The sequence below is a fragment of the Elgaria multicarinata genome, chromosome 1 (assembly GCF_023053635.1).
Source record: "Elgaria multicarinata webbii isolate HBS135686 ecotype San Diego chromosome 1, rElgMul1.1.pri, whole genome shotgun sequence".
NCBI classification, from domain to species: Eukaryota; Metazoa; Chordata; class Lepidosauria; order Squamata; family Anguidae; genus Elgaria; species Elgaria multicarinata.
In genome coordinates, this window is record NC_086171.1 from 130,869,145 (window position 1) to 130,890,197 (window position 21,053).

Here is a 21,053-nt window from a genome sequence, read left to right on the forward strand (position 1 = left end):
CTGTCTAAACATTTGTAGGATTGCACAGCTGCTGTTCAATTAAATACCAGTTCTACAAATCAGCAGAAACCGAGGGGATGAGCTTAAGCGCATTTACTTGGAATTAAGCTTCAGTGAAATCAGTTGGATTTACCTCCAAGGTAACCTAACTAGTACTGCAGAGGTGATAGAGGAATATATAGATACCAACAAAGCAGATGTTGTTGTCCAAGTAATACAACCTGCTTCATTCCAAGACAGTATTAGTATACACCGTCATAAAATGTGATGCTAATGAAATCTATGGTTATGTATTACTTCATCACAATCTCTTGTTTCAGCGTACATCTGCATTAATACTCTTAGGTACATCATATACTTCAAATACTTATACCCCCTCTTGTTCATTTACGATGCAATCTAACCCACTTATCTGGAAGTAAGCCTCATTGAACTTGCTCCTGAGTTGACATGTACAGGATTGCACTGTCACTGTATCAAAAGTCCCGTTTAAGATTTTGAAGAACAGCATAAAATGTCTTCCCAATTTATTAGATTTTAGAATTTCTGTAAACTGCCCAGAGAACTCTAGCTATGGGAGCGGTATATAAATGTAATAAATAAATATTAATTCTATTATTAATTAGTTAATGCACTCTAAAGCACTGATCAATACAAGCATGTCCTTGTCTGAAGTTTCCTTGTTGTCCTTCTGAAACGTGTGTGTTCATTAACCCAAGTTTGTAACGGAGCTCCTTAGGAATGTCGCACACAGTAAGAGAACCTGGCTTGCACAGATGGCACTCCTCCACTGGATTATAGACAAGCATTAAATTGCTAGATCCATTGAATTCAATAGCATAGCATTAGTGTCAAGGTTTTATCTATATATTTTGATTCCTCCCCCCCCCCTTCTGCTCTTGATTTTCATAAAGAAAGAATTTGGAAGGAGAACATCCATTAACTTTTTGTGGAATATGACATCGGAAGAGTGTCTCTCGGCTAGCTAACACCATTTGTTCTGTCTTGGCAGGCTGAAATTCAGCAGAGAACAAAAGAGCAAGAGGAGTCACTGACAAGGGAGACTCTGGTAATTTTCAATGACATGAAGATCCGATTCCCAGGGAAAACGAATGAAGAAGCAGAATTAATAATTGAAGATGTAAGTCGTGGGGCATAGAAACCATGAGCGTGAGACTATTTTGTTGCAGGTGAAGTGGTGTGGTGGTGACACCCAGGATTAAGGGCATGGCGCCACTCAACACCATGCAACCTCACAGTCGTCACTATGTGCGTGGAACAGAATAGCGAAAAGCCCCATGGTCCAAGAAATGAGGGACATCCTTTCTTATTCATTTAAAGCATTTTAATCCTGCTGTTCTGTCAAAACAGCTCTCAGAGTTGCTTACATGCAAACTATCAAGACAACAACACCGTCCCTGCCCGCAGGCTTACAATCTAAAAGACACAGGACTAAAGGAAGAAGGGCTGGGGAGGGAATCATCATCATCATCAAACTCAGGCACCAGTTCTTTGAGTTAAATAGTAGTTTTTATGACCAATCGAGGGGTACAAAATTATGCATAGCGTGGAGCATCTGGATGGGGAGACACTTTCCTCCCTCTCTCAAAATACTAGAACCCGGGGTCATCCCATGAAGCTGATTGGTGGGAGGTTATAGGACCTGGACCAGGGGTTCAGCTTCGTATGCTCCAGAGTATACTACCTAATAGATTAGGGCAAGGATAGGGAACCTGATGCCCTCCAGATGTTTCATATCAGCCCCCACCAGTGTGGCCAACGGTCAGGGATGATGAGGGTTGTAGACTAGGGGATACATGATAGAGGTATACAAAATTATGCCTGGTATGGAGAATGTGGGTAGGGAGACATTTTTCTCCCTCTCTCATAATACTAGAACCCGGGGTCATCCCATGAAGCTGATTGGTGGGAGGTTCAGGACAAATAAAAGGAAGCATTTCTTCACACAGCACGTGGCCACCAATTTGGATGGCTTTAAAAAGGGGTTGGATAAATTCCTGGAGGAGAAGGCTATCAACGGCGACTAGCCCTGATGGCTATGTGCTACCTCCAGTATCAGAGGCAGTAAGCCTATATATACAGGTTGCTGGGGAACATGGGTGGGAAGGTGCTGTTGCACCATGCCCTGCTTTGTTGGTCCCTAATTGACTGCTGGTCGGCCATTGTGTGAACAGAGTGCTGGGCCCTTGGTCTGATCCAGCATGGCTCTTCTTATGTTCTTATGAATTGAAAAGTGGGGCGAGGAGCCCGATGAAGCTGTTTTTTTCAGCTGAGCTGATGGAATGGCCCCATTTCCCCTTGGCTGCAATCTGATGGAGCTATAGTTCTCAGTCCAAAGCAAACTGTTCCATTGCTGGCTTTCCTGCCCTGCTCAGTCAGTTTTTGTTGATATTCAAGAACTGATGAGGGTTTGGAAGGCATTTTCTTTGGGATGGATTTGGCCTTGCATTTGCAGCACATGGCTTGGCTGCCTTGGCATTTGGAACTCTACAGCAGGGATCGTGGCTCTCTATGGAAGAGGTACCGGCTTGGCATGTAGAAGCCCCAGGTTCAGGCCCTGGCAGCTCCCAGTTCATAAAGGATCAGGTAGCTGGTGACGGGAAAGGCCCTTGCCTACCTGAGACCCAGTGCAGAATAATGCCAGGCTCGATGAACTCATAGTCTGATCGGATGCAAAGCAGCTTCCTGTGTTGGTTCTTTAAGCTCAGTTCTGTGACAGACGTACTCTCTGCTTTTGAAATTTATTTATTTATTTATTTATTACATTTTTATACCGCCCAATAGCCGAAGCTCTCTGGGCGGTTCACAAAAATTAAAACCATAATAAAACAACCAACAGGTTAAAAGCACAAATACAAAATACAGTATCAAAAGCACAACCAGGATAAAACCACGCAGCAAAATTGATATAAGATTAAAATACAGAGTTAAAACAGACAGCTTTGATGGCTGTGGAATAGGTTTTCTGTTGCTGCTGAAAACTGGCTTCAAATGAGATCTTTAGTGAGTTGGGGCTCAGACCTAACCCCTGCCTTGCACTCAGACTTTTGGGCAGCTTACTTGCCCTTTGCCGTTGCTCCCGTGGCAGCCATTTTGTGGTGCTGCCCAGGACACTTTCTCAAGTTGCTCATTGTGCCCACGGCACAAAGAGGTTGCCTGTCCCTGGTGTAGGTTCTTCTCTGGGAGTGGTTCAGCTCCTGGGAGAGGATGGCTCTGTCTTTGGGCTACTGGTTGGACAATGGCTCATGGATGACCCTGTCCCACTAAAGATCAGTTTTCATGGACAGTTAGTTCCCTGCCTGCACAAGCAGCGGCTGCAACGTTTCCTTAGCTATGCCCATGCCCATGCCCATGGATACTGCTGGTACTGATTTCTGCAATCACAGGTGCTCACAGTCACCTTTGCTAGCTGCCACACACACATAGGGCAATCACCATAGCCATTTAAATTCCATTGTTCACTAGCTGTTCCCCACAAGGTTGTGGAGAGGTGCATGTGAAAGGAAGGGTTTGTGGAAGCTCATGACTTAGGATACTGAGCTGCTCTCAGATATTATGAATATCCCTACCCAGCTTTCCAGACTGCTTCATGCACTCGACAAACAGGCTCCAGGTGACAACATCTATTTATATATTTTGCCTATATCTCACCTTTCTGCCAAGGTGCTCAAAGCAGGTTAGATTGTCCCCTCCCCCATTTTAGCTTCACAACAACTCTTTGAGGTAGGTTAGGCTGAGAGTTAGTGATCGGCCCAAGGTCGCCCAGAGCGCTTCACAGCCAAGTGGGGTTTTGAACCTGAGTCTCCCTAGTCTAGCCCAGCACTCTAATCACTACGACACACTGGCTCTCAATAGATTTGCTACTCTTTAAGATGCTACAAAGCCCTTTTTATTGTTGGCTATAATATACTAACACAGCTGCTCTTGGGGGGAATTTTTCCAGTTATTGGTAATTTTCGGAGAAGTTGGGCCCTAACCGTTTGGTCTTATTGCCAGATTACTTTCATCTTGTGGCGATTTATGACATCTTTTTGTCTAGGAACAGAAAATATGTCAGTGTTGTACCTTTTGGATATGAAACAAATCTGCATTTTATATATCTGTGCGTATTGCTAATACCTTGTACTATTTTGGTGTTGAATAACTGCATCCGTATAATATAATTAGTACATCAACCATTTGAGCATCATTTGACCTGCTTGAAAGTCACCAGCCCTTGGGAGGGAAATGAAACATACTTTGTGATTATTTGTAAACGGGGGCATGTAAAATAATCTCTCTCTCTCCCACCCCCTGTCAATTATTACCTGTGTAGCTCGTGATCTCCTGCTTCTTCATCATGTTTGCTTTTCAAAACGTATTTTCGCCCTCTAGTGGCACAGCTCAAAATAGTATTCAGTAGAACTGCCCATTCTTAACCAGTGTCGGTTATTGCAAAATAAATTCTAAGCTTTAAAAACCTGGCGTTCACAGCTTTGGACTAGTAAACGACGAAACAGAAAGCATCAGGGAGTATGCTTTAGGAAGAAGGCCACTTGGGCCCTAACATTGTTGGTTTATTTTCAGACACTTCTTTTTTTCCTGTTTAAATGTTTATTGTTTCAAAAACACAAACAAACAAACTAGAGACTGAAAGAACTGGGCATGTTTAGCCTGGAGAAGAGAAGATTAAGGGGAGACATGATAGCACTCTTCAAATACTTAAAATGTTGTCACACAGAGGAGGGCCAGGATCTCTTCTCGATCATCCCAGAGTGCAGGACACGGAATAACAGGCTCAAGTTACAGGAAGTCAGATTCCGGCTGGACATCAGGAAAAACTTCCTGACTGTTAGAGCAGTACGACAATGGAACCAGTTACCTAGGGAAGTTGTGGGCTCTCCCACACTAGAGGCCTTCAAGAGGCAGCTGGACAACCATCTGTCAGGGATGCTTTAGGGTGGATTCCTGCATTGAGCAGGGGGTTGGACTCGATGGCCTTATACGTCTCTTCAAACTCTACTATTTTATGATTCTATGAAGCAAACGCCACAGGAACAACAAAACACACACACACAAAACATACAAAATTAAAATGGACTTCCAATTTTCTCCACAGCAAAGATATGTAACAATATTTTCTCTTACTCTATAATTAAAAAAGAAAGAAAAGAAAGTCCCCCTCTTTCTATTATCTTAGTTTTCTTCTTATTTGTTGAATCCACAGACACTTCTTACATAAGTATGGAGCAGGTTGCAGTTTTTTCCCTCCTGTGTTGTGACTGATACTCATTCCCATTAGAGCAGATCCTCTCATAGTACTCGCTTGTATAGCAGTAGTATGATTTCATTAGAAGTGACACCATTCTAATTTATTCTTTCAAACAGATAATGGATAATTGGAAATACCATAAGTCAAAAGTGGCCTCATATTGGTTAATAAAACTAGACTCTGCAAAACAGCGAAAGGTGAGTGGCATGTGCTTGTCTTTCAGTGTGTAAGCCATGAGAAACGACAGTTTTATCATGTGTCCTACCTGTGATGAACTCTTTCATTCAGGAGGTGTCCTCAATATCCTTGAGTTGGTCAGTAGGAGGCACAATGATTTGTGCCAATTTAAAAGGTACACTGCCAAACTCATAAGGTTGGATCCAATGGGGACCTTGGGCTGGTGCCCCAGGCCCACTGGTGCATGCGCATGGGTGGCCTTTTCCAGAAATGAGCATTTCTGCTTGTTTTGGCACTTGTCCCTGGAAGTACTTCATCAGGGCTGCCAGCAGTAGGGGCCGTGTGCACGTTGCCACTACTGGTGGAGCTGCCCGTGTGTGGCCCTGCCGCCAGTGGGTCTCCGGCACCAGCACAACACCCCCATTGGATCCAGCCCATAGGCTCAGATCAGATGTGACAGCAAGCTATGCTTTTCATCTCCGACAATGAGTTGTAGTGAGCATGAGGCTTAGAGCCTTCCTGCTTCTCCTCTTTTGCTTGCCATTTCAAATTAACCACACTTCCCCATAGTATCTGAAGTTGGGAAACTCTGGCTTGTTTAAACTCTAGTTGGTGAACAAATCAGAATATGAAACCATGGTTTTATCCTGGCTTGTTCTCACTAACTAAAGTTTGAAAAAACGACAGTTCCTTGAGTTTGGACATTGTGGGCAACTGTGGTTAATTTAGAACTGGAAACTTTCCATCTCTTGCTAATGGGCATGAAGTGTCCTGTTCCAAGGAATTGCAATCTAAATGCACACAAGCACAGAGTGTTGCCATCCCCAAAACTAGGGTGCCGACAGGTCAGAATATCTCAACAAATATTTCTTCACCACTCTGTGACCCCTCAGAAGTGTGTTTCAAGGCTTGCATTTTATTCCCATGCATGTTCCTGTCTTTTCTCTGTAGGCAGTAAAAAAAAAAGGAACACCCAGCCTAGCAAGGCTATTTGCTTTCTTGCCTTGACAAATATAAGTGGTACTCTGGGCACACAGTATGGGTCAAGGTGATTTACTAGGTCATTATGAAGAAAAGTGGCACTTCTGCCATTGGAGATGCCTTTGCTCAGCTTGCAAAGACATGCCTGATGACTCAAGGGGAGGGGCGGCGGCGGCGGCGGCTATTACCTGAAGCTCTGGTGAGCTCTCGGCTTCTTTTGGCAACAGCAGCGGCTGGCTGTAGCCTTCTCCGTGTGTTTAATCTGAACCCCTCTGAGCAATCAGAGTCATTTTTAAGGACACAGTTGAAAAAACTGCTTACCTGTTGCCATTGACATTGCACCTTAAGGTTTTCCAAATGTGACACATCAGTACAAATCTGAACCTGATCTGAAACTCAGTGTTTTATTTGCTAGCAGGGGCTGAGGTGGTACTTAGGAAGAAAAAAAAAAGAGCAGGTGGCAGTAATAGGAAAGCAAGAATAGGAAAGTAGATATATTTTACAAGATTTTGGTTAAGGTCCACCACCATCAATTGCATAAAACAAGATTATGGAGCCTTCAGCCAGTCCATGGAATCTTCTTGGGTTCCACCAGGGGGCAGGGTGGGGCTTGGCTCCAAGCCCCACCCCCTAGAGGAAACCCCACTCTTCTCTCTGATATCGGATTGAAGATAACTGTGGGGATGTGAGCGGCAGGGGATTGGCACCAGAAGGAGCTGCCTCTCTTCCCGGCATTGGCCAAGTGGCGTTGAGTTCTGCATGCCATCCCCAAGCTAGGGACTCAGCTGACACTGGAAGGAGGTGCTCCTCCTCCTCCCAGTGCTGGCAAGCTCCCTTTATTCATGCAGGGAGAGGCCCAGAGGCAAGGCAGGTGACATCAGTGGGTGCGGCCACCCAATGACATCATCTGTCCTATGGAAGGCCTGGGGGAGGGGCGATTTCTCTCCCTACCCTAAATCAGCTCTGTGCTCCCTGGCATAAAATATAAAACAAATACATTTTATTTGAATGTATTGCAAATACTTGGATAAAAGGTGATGGTACTTGACTGGCAAAGAGCTATGCAAGGGATATATTGCCAAACTGAGTAACTAGAAGAAGGTTCTGATGTGGTCCTCTAGGATAGGATGCATGGGTAGTAGTTGTGGCAACAAACCTCAGGGTTTACAAACGCTCTTTTACTTACACGTGGAATCTTTAATATGAACTGCAGCTTAAGCCTGTAAAATGGCTGTGTGACTAAGCCGTGCTCTCACAATCTGTCTGCCCTAAAACAGGTAGACAGATTATCTCAGGAAGGTGGTCTTGTGTATGCCGATATTATGTGAATGGGGGTCATTCACATAAAGGTTCTACATGGGAGTGGGAGAGATGAACACAAGTTTTCTGTGAATCTTCCCTTTGCATTTATGTTACAGTACCTGATTTGGACGATTAGCTTGACCATTACCTGCAATTTGAACAAAATAACAATTTAAAAAAAATACTACCGGGAGGTTAAGTGTTAAAACATTCATGTACTTTGTCCTACAATTGTTCTTCCATATTTGGAAGCAAAATGTGTTCTCTTGGTAGCCTATGAATGGAGATAGGAATCATGATACAAAATACGAAATGGTGAATGGTTTTTGCCCTCATAAACCTAAATTCTAAATCATTGTATATAAAACTACCTATGCTGTTTTGGCTTTTGTGCACCCTTGATCTATGGAAGAAGTTAAGAAATACTTACTTGTAACCCCTTTTGGCTGTGTATATGGTTTCTTAAATAAGCTCTTCTTGAAATCAGTATTTAGTTTAATTCATACACAATTAGCCTTAAAGACACAAAATGGTCCCTGCAATCATCTTATGCTTACAGTTTCACATTTTGATGTTGAGTGGAAGCTGTGGGTCCAGTGTTTAGCCTATGAACCTCTAACCCTCATTTACAGAAGATTGGAATTGATAAGTTAATTGCAGCAAGAAGTGAGTCAGTGACTTGTAGTCAACACTGAAATGAATTTGAATAAAGTAGTCTCACTATCCTAAGGCAGAAAGAGTTGGTTTCATGCGAACAGTTTTAATTTCCCTTCCAAGGCTCTGTATATATCCACAGGGCTGATTTCTATGTCAAAGTGGCCACACGGCTCTTTAAAGCATCTGCCTCCAGTCACTTAGTCATAGAATTCAGCCCTTCAGATATTATGTTAACTGAGTTGCAAATAACACAGTATGTTCCAAGAATGTGGAAATACTTCCCATGGTGGAGTTATGAATATTGTTTGAACACACAAGCCAGGATGACAAATTAGAGCTTCTGTAAGAATTATTACAGCCTCCTCCCTGCTTTGTACAACACTTTTTGTTGTAGGCCAAACCCAGTTCTAAATAAAAGCCCATTAAAACATGCATTAAAAAGGAATGTCATGCTATTTAAGATGCATTTTTAACCCTACTGTCTTTTAGTGTAATAGATCAGTGGCTTCCTTTGAATCGAATTTAGAAGTCTCTCTCAAAATCCGTCTCCATGTGTAACTATGCATCTGTAAGGTGTTCAGAAGTCAGTGAGAACTCTGGGAGCATAGTGTGTTCGACAGCATTAGCCAAACACACGAATCCAGGGTTTTTTGGACTACAATACATCTGGACTCCTATTAGTCCCAGCCCACATGGCCAACCGTCAGGGATTATGGGAGTTAAACGTCACTGGACATTGTTTGAGATGGAAAGGCAGTATAGAAAGCAGGTATTGCCTGTCTGTAGAAAGCGATGAACTAAAACAAAAAGCAGGAAATGCAGCATATATTTCACACGTAGGTTGAACCTGGCTTCCACCTATGCCAATTACAGGCATATTTACTAATTAGCCAAATGAACCCAGATTTGCTTGATTTTCTTGCTCCTCCATTTGACACGCAGGCTGTCCAGCATTTTTTTTTAACATGCAGCACGTAAATTAATTCAATTAAGGGTGCAATCCTATGTCTGTTTAGACAGGAAAAGGTCTTATAACTCCCAGCATGGGGCATAGTGGCTGGGGCTTGCTGAGAATTGTAGGACTTTTCTTCTGTCTAAATATGCATAGGATTGTATCCTAAATGTTCATTCTCATTCTCTCTCTCTCTCTCTCTCTCTCTCCCCCCCCGCCCCACACCCATACACCATCACCATATCATTTTTTTAAGTTGAAAAATTGCTCTGGAGAAAGGCAGGTGGCGTTGGCCTCATGACATCACAGTTTTTAGATTAACAATGGTCTGTTTAGCTGATTTCAGCTGCAAACAGGAAGAATGGGTTTCTCCTGAACTCAGTATTTAAGGGAAAATGCTATATTTAAGAAAAAAACAATTGGGGGAAAAAAAACCCATAGTAAGAGGGCTGACCGCTTAATTTATACAATCTGGAAGCACCTTAGCAGGAATGACTAATATCCAGAGAGTTTGTTCTAGAACACACTTCAGATAAAATGTGCTCAAAGTTTGTTGAAATCTGTGTTATCTTAAGAGTACCCATTCCTTATCCTCAAAATTCTTTTATTATTCCTTTTGTAAAGGGGTGAGAATAAAAAGTCTTGCTATATGTACCAACATGCCAAATTTTTTAAACAACCCTATTGTCCCGAATGCATTTCTCCTTAGATGCTTACTGACACAGTGTTTTTCAAGTTCTTTTTTAAAAGCATTCCTCAATTTTTTCTTGTTTTTTGTGTGTGTCTAATATAATTTTTTTCTAGGTTTTAGACATTGTGAAAGCAAGCGTTCGTTCTGTTCTGCAACGTATCTGGAGAGTTTCAGATGTTGAGTGTTTACATTTGTACCGACTTTATAACCGTGTGTTTAATCGCCTGCTGTGGAGCCATGGCCAGGGGCTGTGGAACTGCTTCTGCAATTCAGGGTAAGAGCGTCTAGAGACTCTTGTGGTTTTCCTCAACTAAAAACACAGTTCTTTATTTCTATTGCTGCTGTGGGTTATCTCTTCTCCTAGTTAGAACTGGTAATACTGTTTACTAATTTCAGGTTTCTCAGCATATTTTTCTCGATATTCCCAGTACTAGGGTGATGATGGATTCAGTACCTTTTGATAAGGATGGTCCTGCTTGAATTCCAAAGCATCCTCCTTCTCTTTGAAGTTTAGAATTGAAACCAGAAGGACTGGCATATTTTGCTACTTTGCTGCCATTTTTTTGCAGCCTTCAAGACCAGCCTTCCCCAACTTGGTGCCCTCCTGAAGTTTTGGACTACAAATTTTTATGTACTTATTTATTACATTTATATCCTGTCTATTTTCCTCCAAGGAACCCAAGGTGGTGTACATAATCCTCCTCTTCTCCGTGTTATTCTCACAACAACAACCCTGTGAGGTAGGTTGGGCTAAGAGGCTGTGACAGGCCCAAAGTCACCCAGTGGGTTTCCATGGCTGAGCGGGTTTCCTAGGACTAGAACCCGGATCTCCCAGCTCCCAGTCTGCACTCTAGCCACTACACCACACTAGCTCTCATCATCTTAACCATTGGCCATGATCACTGGGGCTGATGGGAGTTGTAGTCTGAACCATTGGAAGGGCGCCAGATTGGGGAAGGCTGTTCTAGACTGTAGAAGGCTCTCTAGAATCTGGAGATCCTGGAACTTTCTCTCCCTCCCCCTTTGACCAATAACTTTGACCAAGAGTTATTTAACTTCTAGCATGATATCCAAGGCATCGTTTAAGTATGCTACCTCCAGTAGCAGAGGCATTATGCCTATGTATACCAGTTGCTGGGGAACATGGGTTGGAGGTTGCTATTTTACTCATGTCCTGCTTGTGGGTTTCCTGTGAGCAGCTGGGCAGTCACTGTGTGAACAGAATGCTGGACTAGATGCCCCCCCTGGTCTGATCCAGCATGGCTCTTCTGATGTTCTTACATTTGTTATTATTCCACCCTTCCTCCAAGACCCTCATAGTTTCCTGTGAAGTAGGCTGGAGTGACAGGCTGGAGGCAGGCAGTAAGATGTATGTGACTGAACTGCATTTTAAGTTGGCTCTCCACAGTCGTAGCCCAGTACTTACGCCACACATAGGTGCAACATAGTAGATAGAACAGCCTTCTTCAATCTGGTGTGTTGGACTACAATTACCATCACCCCAGCCTACATGGTTGGGAATGATGGGAGTTGAAGTCCAACACATCAGGAGGGCACTAGGTTGGGATGGCTGAGATAGTGTGTTCGACTTTGATCAGGGTAGCTAATGTCCAGATCCCTCCTCTGAAGCTTACTGGATGGCCTTCGGCAAACCACTGTCTCTTGATCTGCCTTTTTTATAAAAATAAAACAGGGTACCCCCATATATGCCTTCCTGAGTTCGTTGGAGGATGGTTGGGAAAGAAATGCCATGAAAAAATTTATGGGTTGTAAAAAACAAAACAAAATGCACACAATCTCCTTGTTGTAGTTGGGCTTAATCCCATATATTATCATTGCGGAATCATTACTGCTCCCTCATGGTGGGCTCCCACACTGCATTGGTACCATACAGAAGTTCCCTATTATGTGATTTATATTTATCACAGTGTCCTTCACATGCCAAAATGGCACCTTTTTCAGAGCTGCTGGCACTGGTATAGGAAGTAGTCACTGGATGCCAGCAGGCTGCAAGATGCAGATCTTTTTTTAAACGTGTTACTAGGTTGAAGTGGAGTTGACCTTGGAGGGATCCTCAACCCACGGCATCCAGGTAATATGCAAATTGAGTTCTACGATGCTTTCACAAGTGATGCTAATAATGCCTTTTCTGCTTCTGTCATTTCTAAATGGCTTTTAATATGTGTATGGGAGAAGAAAAGAGCCATTTTCCTTTAAACATCAAATGCTCATTCTGATCACAGTTACTTTTTGGTGTCATTTACAGAAACAGGAAACACTTTCTTTAGCATCATTTGCGACAATGTGCTTAAATTTGCTTACACATCTGGATCAGCTGTGTTGCTTGGCTTAGTCAGATGTTGGCACTATGTGGTGGATGAATGATTTTTTAAGGAGCTGGACCTCAGCATAGCAACAGGTCTCTCAGTCTCTCCAGTCTTTTGACAAAGGTCAAAGAGTTTCGCTATGATGCTGCTGTCTTTAATTATTTTTTTTAAAAAAGCAGATTGAATTGTGATATGTTTAATAGCAGTAAGTGTTCCTATAAGTTTGATCTGCAAATATAGTAAAGTTATGTACAAAGCAAATAGATTTAGAAGATGCATACTAGAGTAAAAAGCAAATCTCCAATATCCTTAAGACCTGGGGAAAAAAATCTTTTTTGAACCCAGATAATGTCATCAGCCAAAACCTGAGCACATCTAAACATCATTCATAAAATGTCTCCAATGGAAGTTCACAGGGCTGTGCAACTCCTTGCCACCTAGCATCATGGTTCTAATACTGCCAGCCTCAGTTTCTTAACTAAAAGACAGAAGGTGCATTGAACTGATGGGCAACAATCTCTCTAACACAAGAATTCATAGTTATTGGTACTCTTTTTTGTATGTTGCTTTTATTTTTGTATGTCAGTTTGTGTATAATTGTATAGAAAAGTGACTCCTGTGTGTGTAAATAAACCCCCCACAACCTATAATTTGGCTCTTCTTTCCTTCCAGAGATAACCATATGAAATGAAAACAAAGCACCCCCTTTTCTCTTCCCTTCGCGGTGTACAGCAATTAAACCTGGATGTCTCCACTTAACCATAGTTTGTTGAAAATTGGGAAACTATGGTTAACCAGGTTTAAAACAAGCCAGGATCTTAAACCAATTTCAAACATGGCTTAAGATCCAGGCTTGCTCCAAACTTGATGACTGCAGTTTCCCTATTCAGACAAAATGGGAAACTCTGGTTAACTGGAGACTTCTTGATTTAATTGCTGTGTGCCTGGAAGAGAGGAGATATGGGGCTGCGTGCATGAGCAGAAGGCTTGTGTGTATCCTGACTTACCAAGCAGAGGTATGGTTGTCTGCTTGAACTGGGCCTTTGAATTTAGGATGTGCTGGGTTTTTGTTGTTGTATACTATGACAGGTTTGAAATATGGGCACAATAGTATATTAGCTTTCGAGAGAGATGGCCAGTTCCATCCTTAAACATGTCCTGGAACAAAAGGCAGTGGTGAAATTCGGCCTAGATTCAAAGTTGGGCTAGATTGCAGATGAATCTACAAAAATTCCTACTAGGGTTGTTTGTTCTACTCTGTTTGAAATGTATAGTTTTAAAGAACCCTAAAAACAGTGTAAGCTAAGTCAGAAAGTACGATTAAATGCTAATAATTCTCCAGTAGCTATGATTTCAGCTTAGGTGGGTGGGATTGAATTGGAAAACTGCCACCACCATTGGAACCATACTTCAGTATGAGCAGGGCTGGCACTTGAGTGACTAACCCTCCACCCAACTTGATTTTTATTGTTGTTTTATTCTTGTATTAATATTTGGAATTTTATATAAACCATCCTGGGATCCATGTCTGGATGAACATACAGTTTAGAAATGTTTTAAATAAATACATTCCCCTAAGTTCAGTGGGAATTACTCTCTGGTAAGTGTATTTAGGATCACAGCCAAAGTAGACAGACTATTTATTGTTCCAATACATTGGAATTCTGTTGGTAGGAATAGAACGTAGGCTTGAAACCCCACTTAACCAAACCCACATTGATTCCTTTTGTATCTAGTAATTTTCTTTTACTAGCTGAAGGTTATCCAGTGAAATGCATGTTAGATGCTCCTCCTTAGGGACAGACTCAGTAACAATGATTCATGCCCCAGACACATTGCATTTGGGGTGTTCGTATTCCAGTAAAATGTTTTTGTTTTGTTTTCCTCATAGCCGACATAATAGTGATTTGACATGAAGCTCTGTGTTCTGGTAATGCTTTCCATTTTAGCAATTGGTTTGATACTCCATCAAAGTCTTTAGATGGTTGCTTTGAACCTTGATCAGTGTCTTGTCTTGTATTGCATTAAACACCATTTGAAAGGATGAAAGTGAGGCATTTTTGTGCTAAAACTAAACAATTCAGCCATAGAAGCTTTAAGGCACTCACTGAACAACTGCCTTGTGGGGCTTTTTAAATATGAAGGTTAACTTATTAATTTGTATTTTAGATTTCCCACCATCTGCTGATGAAATAGGTGGACTCTTTACTGTTAAGAGACAAGGTCATGCATTATTTGTCTCCCTTCTTCATGGCTAAATCTCTCATGTAGAGCAGTAAAGCTTTTAGATTGCCATTTGTGACAGAAAACATGAGGTCATGTCTGTTTCCATGCCAACAGGAGCTCCTGGGAGACGATATTCAGTAAAAGCACAGAAGCGGTGACTGCCGATCAGCTCCAGTGTTGCCAACGAATAGTTGAGCTTTGTAAACAGTGCCTACTAGTGGTTTACAAATACTCCGCTGATTCTAGAGGGTCCCTCACTGGAACTAACCCTGACTGGGATGATTCAAGGTATGTGCTTCGATGGCTTTGACTTCCTGTAGTAATGCAGGGTTGCAAGGAATTGATTATACCGCTATACTTTTTTGCGATCTCAAGTTCCGGAAAACACTCAATTTGATTCTATTTTTTTTTTAAAAAAAATAACAGACATTTCATCCCAATCAGTTTGAATCTAGGAGTTGTTTCCAAGCACTTAGCTTCAACTTGTACAGGGAGATCTATTTCTTGTTGTAGCAGCTTCCAATTCATTTCATCAAGGGAACTCAATCATTCTTTCCCCCTACAGAGTCATGCACATTATGGAACAGGTCCATTTAATGAAGCCTGCGCACACAGCAGATCAGCATGGGCATGTAGTGATGGGGTGAAAATCTGCCTGGGCCCATGAGGGCACAGAGAACGCCCCCGCATCCAGCACTCATAGGTCCTGACAGTCACGCCGGGTGGATTTTTGCCCCAACGCTTTCAAGGGGCAAAGGGGCGCAGGTCCGGGCAGAACTCTGTTCTGCCCTGACCTGCGTGACCCTTTGTCCTTTTCTCCTGCTGTGTTAATGGCAGCTGCCATTAATGCAGCTGGGGGGAAATACACAATTTAAGGCCTCCATTGGTGGTGTGTGTGTGGGGGAGAAATGCGATTCCCAAAGGCTGGGGAAATTCCATATTTCCCCCCCTCCACTCTAATGGCGGCAAGCTAAAATTTAAGAAGTGTGCCACTGCTCTGAAGCTGCCTTGTTTCAGTGATATCTCTGAAGCACCGCTGTCTGTCTTGCTTGGGAGGAGAACATTACGAGCCTTAGGCAGTCATCCTACAACATCCAGAAGTGGATGTGGGACTTTGTCCTCCAGGCTACAGCCTTTGCTGATTCATAGAGCACTTCCACCACGGGAGGGAGCGTTGTGATACAACCCTGCAGTCCTGGTTATGTCATTGAACATTTGGCTAATTTTTTAAAAATTATTTAGCATGGGCTCCGTTTTTCTTTGGCAGCATGTGTGTGAGAGTGAGAGAGAGATGTTGAAACATAAAAAAGGCAGCCTGTACTATCAAAACAAGAATTCTAAAGCAGGGACATATGAGGATTTCAAGTTCACAAATCATTTGAAAATGCCCTGTTTGCAACCTTGAACTAGAGCGCATATTTCCTGAAAGTGTTCTCAAATTCCCAAGTTTGCATTTGTTTTTGGGAAAAAATGTACACTTTTAAAATGCATGCTTTTAAAATTTGCACTTTTCCTGTTTGAAATACACATTTTTCCTGATCAAACGAACCAAAAGAACAGGTTGCAAACTAGAACAGGAGTGAACCTCCTTTTAACTCGATGTATCAATGCCTAAACCTTCTGAGGTTGTACACCTAAAGAATGTAATGTGTGAAGTGGCTGTTAAGACTGCAGCCTTCTTTGAGCATAGGCAGAGAATCTCCTCCCCCACTCGTCTCACTCCACAACCCCAAACCAGCTCCCATCTCTATGTAGTTTGAGCCTTGCACCTCTCGTGTTCGTGAGTGCTGCTATGGATAGGGCAGAGTGTGCTCAGAATATTGTGGCTTTATAAAATGGAGTTATAAAAGTGCTACTGATGTAAAAGGAAGCAGCCTGTGACATCTGAAAGTATAGAGCACTAGTGATTTGTGACTTAAAAGCATTGAAATGGGGAGTTATATCTTGTGCTGCCCAATATTTTTGCCCTGGCTATTTGGGAGCCTGCAGAGCAGAAACTGCCATTTTAATTCCTGTAGGTAACTATTACCTTTGATTCCTTTGAGATTGCATCGCTATTTGCCAAATAGGATTACTGAATGCAGAGTACAAATCTCTACTCTTCGAAGCTAAACCGAGTACTTTAGGACTGCTTGAGACAATAGTTGTCGGACTAGTTCTTTGCTATCCAAAACATGCTTGTTGTTTTATCATGTTAATATTTCCACCAGTATCATATAACTCAATGTCAGCTGGAAGAAGGAAGTGCTTGGTGGGGCAGAGATAACTGCTACAGCAAAACAAAACATGTGTAGTACGAATATGTTGTCGCAGTGGAGTGGAAATCTAATGATCATCAGCTATGATCAATTTTTTTTTTGCTTTGAATGATTAAAAGAGGATTTTTAAAATGGAAATTATGTGTAGTCTTATGCACTGCAACGTAACCATTATTTATTGGCAAAATCCATGAAAATATGCCTCTTGTTAATTTCTGCCTGATGAAATCTCAGATAGAAATTAACAAGAGGCAACAATATTTCTCAAAAACATCCTTTTTAAAATAAAGATCTTCTCCCCCTACCCCAGTTTGTCAGAACTCAAAATTCCTTCCTCACCCAGCAACATCAGAATTAATAGGATCTTTCCATTGGCTGTCAAGGAATATAATGGAATTTGAATGCACCCTTAGGCACTAACTCTGCTATTTTACACACTTCATTGGATTTGGTCTGGTAGGAAGGAAACCCTAAATGTACACAACATCCCACTAGAACAGGTCTTTGTTTGCAGTAAATTCATGAGAAGCCTTTGGTAGCAACGGCCTAACTTCATCATGCGCTCTCATGGCATTTCCTACTAATGTTGTAGGATTAATCATCATGACTGTTCCGGAGTTTGCTCAGTATTCATTCATCAGTCGGGTTCCATACAATGATGTAACACTTTCTAAACAGTGTGCTCTATTATGTGCAGTAGTTGTAATCAATTCTAGCATAATGCATTGCTCGTCACGCAGCCCCCACTTAGTGTAGGTGTTATTTTTATGTACTTTTGGAGCATTTATCTAATAACTGCAAGTAATTATAGTACATCAGTAATGGGAAATAGATTAAACAGTGATTATTAGACAATCCATGATAAATTATTGTTTGTAGGCTTTTATTCAAGTTCTACTTCTGCTAATATTGCCTGCTTTGTAAGCAAATAAATCAGAGAGTCATTGATGAATGGCAAATTAGCAGTTTGCTAAAATCATGATAATGAGGTGGTGGTTATGTCACAACTTCATTAAAAAAACCACAGTGCAGTTTAGTTTAATATACTTACATTTGTTAATGGTGTTCTGGGTTAGGGATTATGCAGGCAATAATTTATGTGTTGAATAATGGAAGGTTTTGGCCCCTTAATTCTATGTCCTCCCTTGCCCTGATCCTGTTCTAGCACCAGCAATATAGAGACGAGGCAGAAGCCTGCTTGCCACTTTTTTTAAAAAAAAAAAGTATGAGAAAAAAAAGAGGGGACATGTGGTGGCATGGTTGCTTTTGAAACGTTAAAAAGCAGTATCAAAATTGTACAGCCGTATGGTGGGGATGCAGATGGAGAGTTGTGTGTCCTAAGTGATGTCAGGCGCCATCCAGTAAAAGAGCATAAAGTGGCATTATTACCTTCCACACCTGAAGGACAGTAGCAATGCATGCAACAGCTGGGAGATTTTTTTTTAAAAAAGTATTTTTCTCTTGTGTTTAAACCAGGAATCATAGTTTCTGAGAGAAGATGAATTCCACATGGGAGAGATATTATCTGGAGGGAATATATCTGCATTCACTTTAACAGAAATGCTTGAAAGTCTGTACAAGCCCTTAGTGCTGGAGGTTGACAAATACCTTCTGTATTTTCAGAATACAGAACCTGTAGTTGTCCAACCTGCCCGGTCACTGAGGCGATCCAAGGGCATGCTCCTGGTGGTTCCACATAGACCCATCCTCCGATTGGAGTCCACCAGGAGCAGAGCCTTCAGTGTGGTGGCCCCCCTGTTATGGAATTCCCTGCCTCTGGAGGTCAGGCAGACGCCAACTTTGTATTTTTTTCGGCACCTCCTGAAAATGTCATTGTTCCAGGAAGCCTTTCCTTAATGACCAGCCATGGTTCACGGTTCACTTTTCATTTTGCTTCTTTAAAAAAATCTATTTTAAGCTGTTTTATTCTGTTTTATTGTATTTTATGTTGTACACCGCTCTGAAATTTTGAATAGGGAGCGGTATTTAAATATTGTAAATAAATACAGAAGGATTTAGATTAACCTATTTCAGGTGGGCAGCAGACTGTGCAAGCCCCAAAATTCACACATCAAGATGAATTTATCTTTGCACATTTGATGCCACTAGTTTGTCCGTCCCACATAGTAGTTATTAGGTGTGGATTGGCCCCAAATGCCACTGCTACAGGGCACATTTGCTGTTCGTGTGTATTCTGCCACCATGAACAAGTGGCAAAATGATGGACAAGTCAACTGTTAGCCATATTTTTAAATCCCCACCCTCAGCCCAGGTCCCATGCTGGCTGTGTCCCATCTTCCAACTTCCTTTCTTACACTTAAAGCTTTCACTCAAAGCCCCCAAATTTCTTCTTATCTTCCTTTATGTATTTTATTGTTGTAAGCCGCCTTGTGAGGGTTTCTGCCCTGAAATGCAGCCAAGAAATGTTTAAAATTAATTAAATAAATACGTCTGATTCATGCTTATTCTGCTCAGCTGAAAGATTATCTACATCAGGGGTGGGCAACTTGTAGTTGTCCAAATGTTTTGGCCTACAGCTTCCATTAGCTCTAGCCAGCATAGCCTAAGGATGATAGAGTTGTACGCCAAAACATCTTGAGTGCTATAATTTGCTCATCCCTGATCTACATGTTGAGAAGAAGCAAGTGGTACAGTCCTTTTGGTATCGTACCACTTTGAATACGGGTGGCTGAAATGCCCCCTTTGAATGCCTTCCCATATTTAAAACTCTCTACATAGAGGAATTTAGTCTGGTAGCGAGAAGTCTAAGTTAGCATTCTTTTCTCTGACAGGCAACCCCTCTATGTACAGGGTTTTTTGTGAAATATGAAATTCCTTCCCTCTATCCCCACACTAGCTTTGACGACTTTAAGTAAAAGTGTTAAAAAAAATCCCCCTGTGTTCTTATGGAGACAAAATTTGACTACATGCAATTAATGTCAACAGTGTACATAACCATGTGTTTTCAGAAATGTACCTAAAATCATAAAGGTAGCAAACACTTCTTAGAACTTTAAAATGCAGTTTTCAAACACATAGCAAATTTTACTTTTAAGATGAATGCAATGGAAAATGTGTTAAAAAGTCCTTGAATTTGCAATGTTGCCGAAAATATTTTGTTCTGCTCTGCTCTTAAGAACATAAGAAGTGGCATGCTGGATCAGACCGAGGGTCTGATGGTTGTGTGCTGGATTAAAAGCCGCAATGTCAGTAAAATAATGCCTTCGTTAGGGCTGGCCAATAATTTTTTTTAAAATTGATGCTGGGATAGCAGGGTGAGAGTTGTTTTCTTATCATGGACCAACTTGGCTGTCTGTTCTTCACCCTAGCTTTCCTCTGTATTGTACTCTCATCCACAGATGATGACTGATGAATGTTTATTTGACTGTAATGAAGATACTTACTGAAAACCTGCTGTTTTTTTCTTTCTAAACTTTTATTTTTTAGGTATTCACTGCCAGGACCTTTGCAGTTCATCATGAAACCCTCCGCCGGTTTTGGATGTAGCTCATCCGGAATGACTCGTTCTATTTTGTTTACACCTAGATACGACCACTCATGAAACACAAGGGAATATTAGATAAAATGGGCAATTTGTTTTATTTTTCTTCTCAATTTCAAATGTGCAATGGAACTGAACATAGGCACTGTTATATATTTATTACAGTATATAAAATGTAGCTCAAAAACCTGCTGTAAACACTTAACCTTCTCGGAAATGTAATAAACCTTATTAAAATGTTTACAGAGATAACGTGAATGTCCAGATCTTGCTAGGTTTCTAAGTAATTCCTTCTTATTAATAAAAATGTTATTTTTTTGCTGCAGACTCACAAAGGTGCAATCCTATACTGATGCTCTGCTGGCTGAGGGGCTTTGGAATTTGGTGGAAGCCCTGCTATGCCAGTGGAATACCAGATATGCCGCCACCATGATAGATACCCCAATGAGAACACTCTGCTGGCGGAGTTGTTCCATGGGTGAAGATACATCAACGGAGAGGTTAACGTGGGGCAGAGATGTAGAGGCACATGGGAGGAGCATACTTAGTCTGCATTTATTTATTTATTTATTTATTTATATTATTTATTTATTTAACGCCTTTTTTATATTGCCCAATAGCCGAAGCTCCCTGGGCAGTTCACAGAAATTAAAACCATTCGAAGTATAAAACAAACAGTATAAAAACATGATATAAAATACAATATAA

The 21,053-nt window shown here is 41.6% G+C and overlaps 1 protein-coding gene across 1 annotated transcript in view; it reads left to right on the forward strand.

The window, feature by feature from the left end:
- TTLL7 (tubulin tyrosine ligase like 7) overlaps positions 1 to 20,765 on the forward strand; it is a 59,201-nt gene extending 38,436 nt beyond the window's left edge. Inside the window, exons 16-20 of the mRNA XM_063136931.1 lie at positions 1,013 to 1,141; positions 5,389 to 5,469; positions 10,146 to 10,306; positions 14,700 to 14,873; positions 20,291 to 20,765. Coding sequence (XP_062993001.1) covers positions 1,013 to 1,141; positions 5,389 to 5,469; positions 10,146 to 10,306; positions 14,700 to 14,873; positions 20,291 to 20,405 — 660 coding nt within the window. The 3' untranslated portion in view covers positions 20,406 to 20,765. The remainder of the gene's footprint in view (positions 1 to 1,012; positions 1,142 to 5,388; positions 5,470 to 10,145; positions 10,307 to 14,699; positions 14,874 to 20,290) is intronic.
- Positions 20,766 to 21,053: the final 288 nt, after the last annotated feature.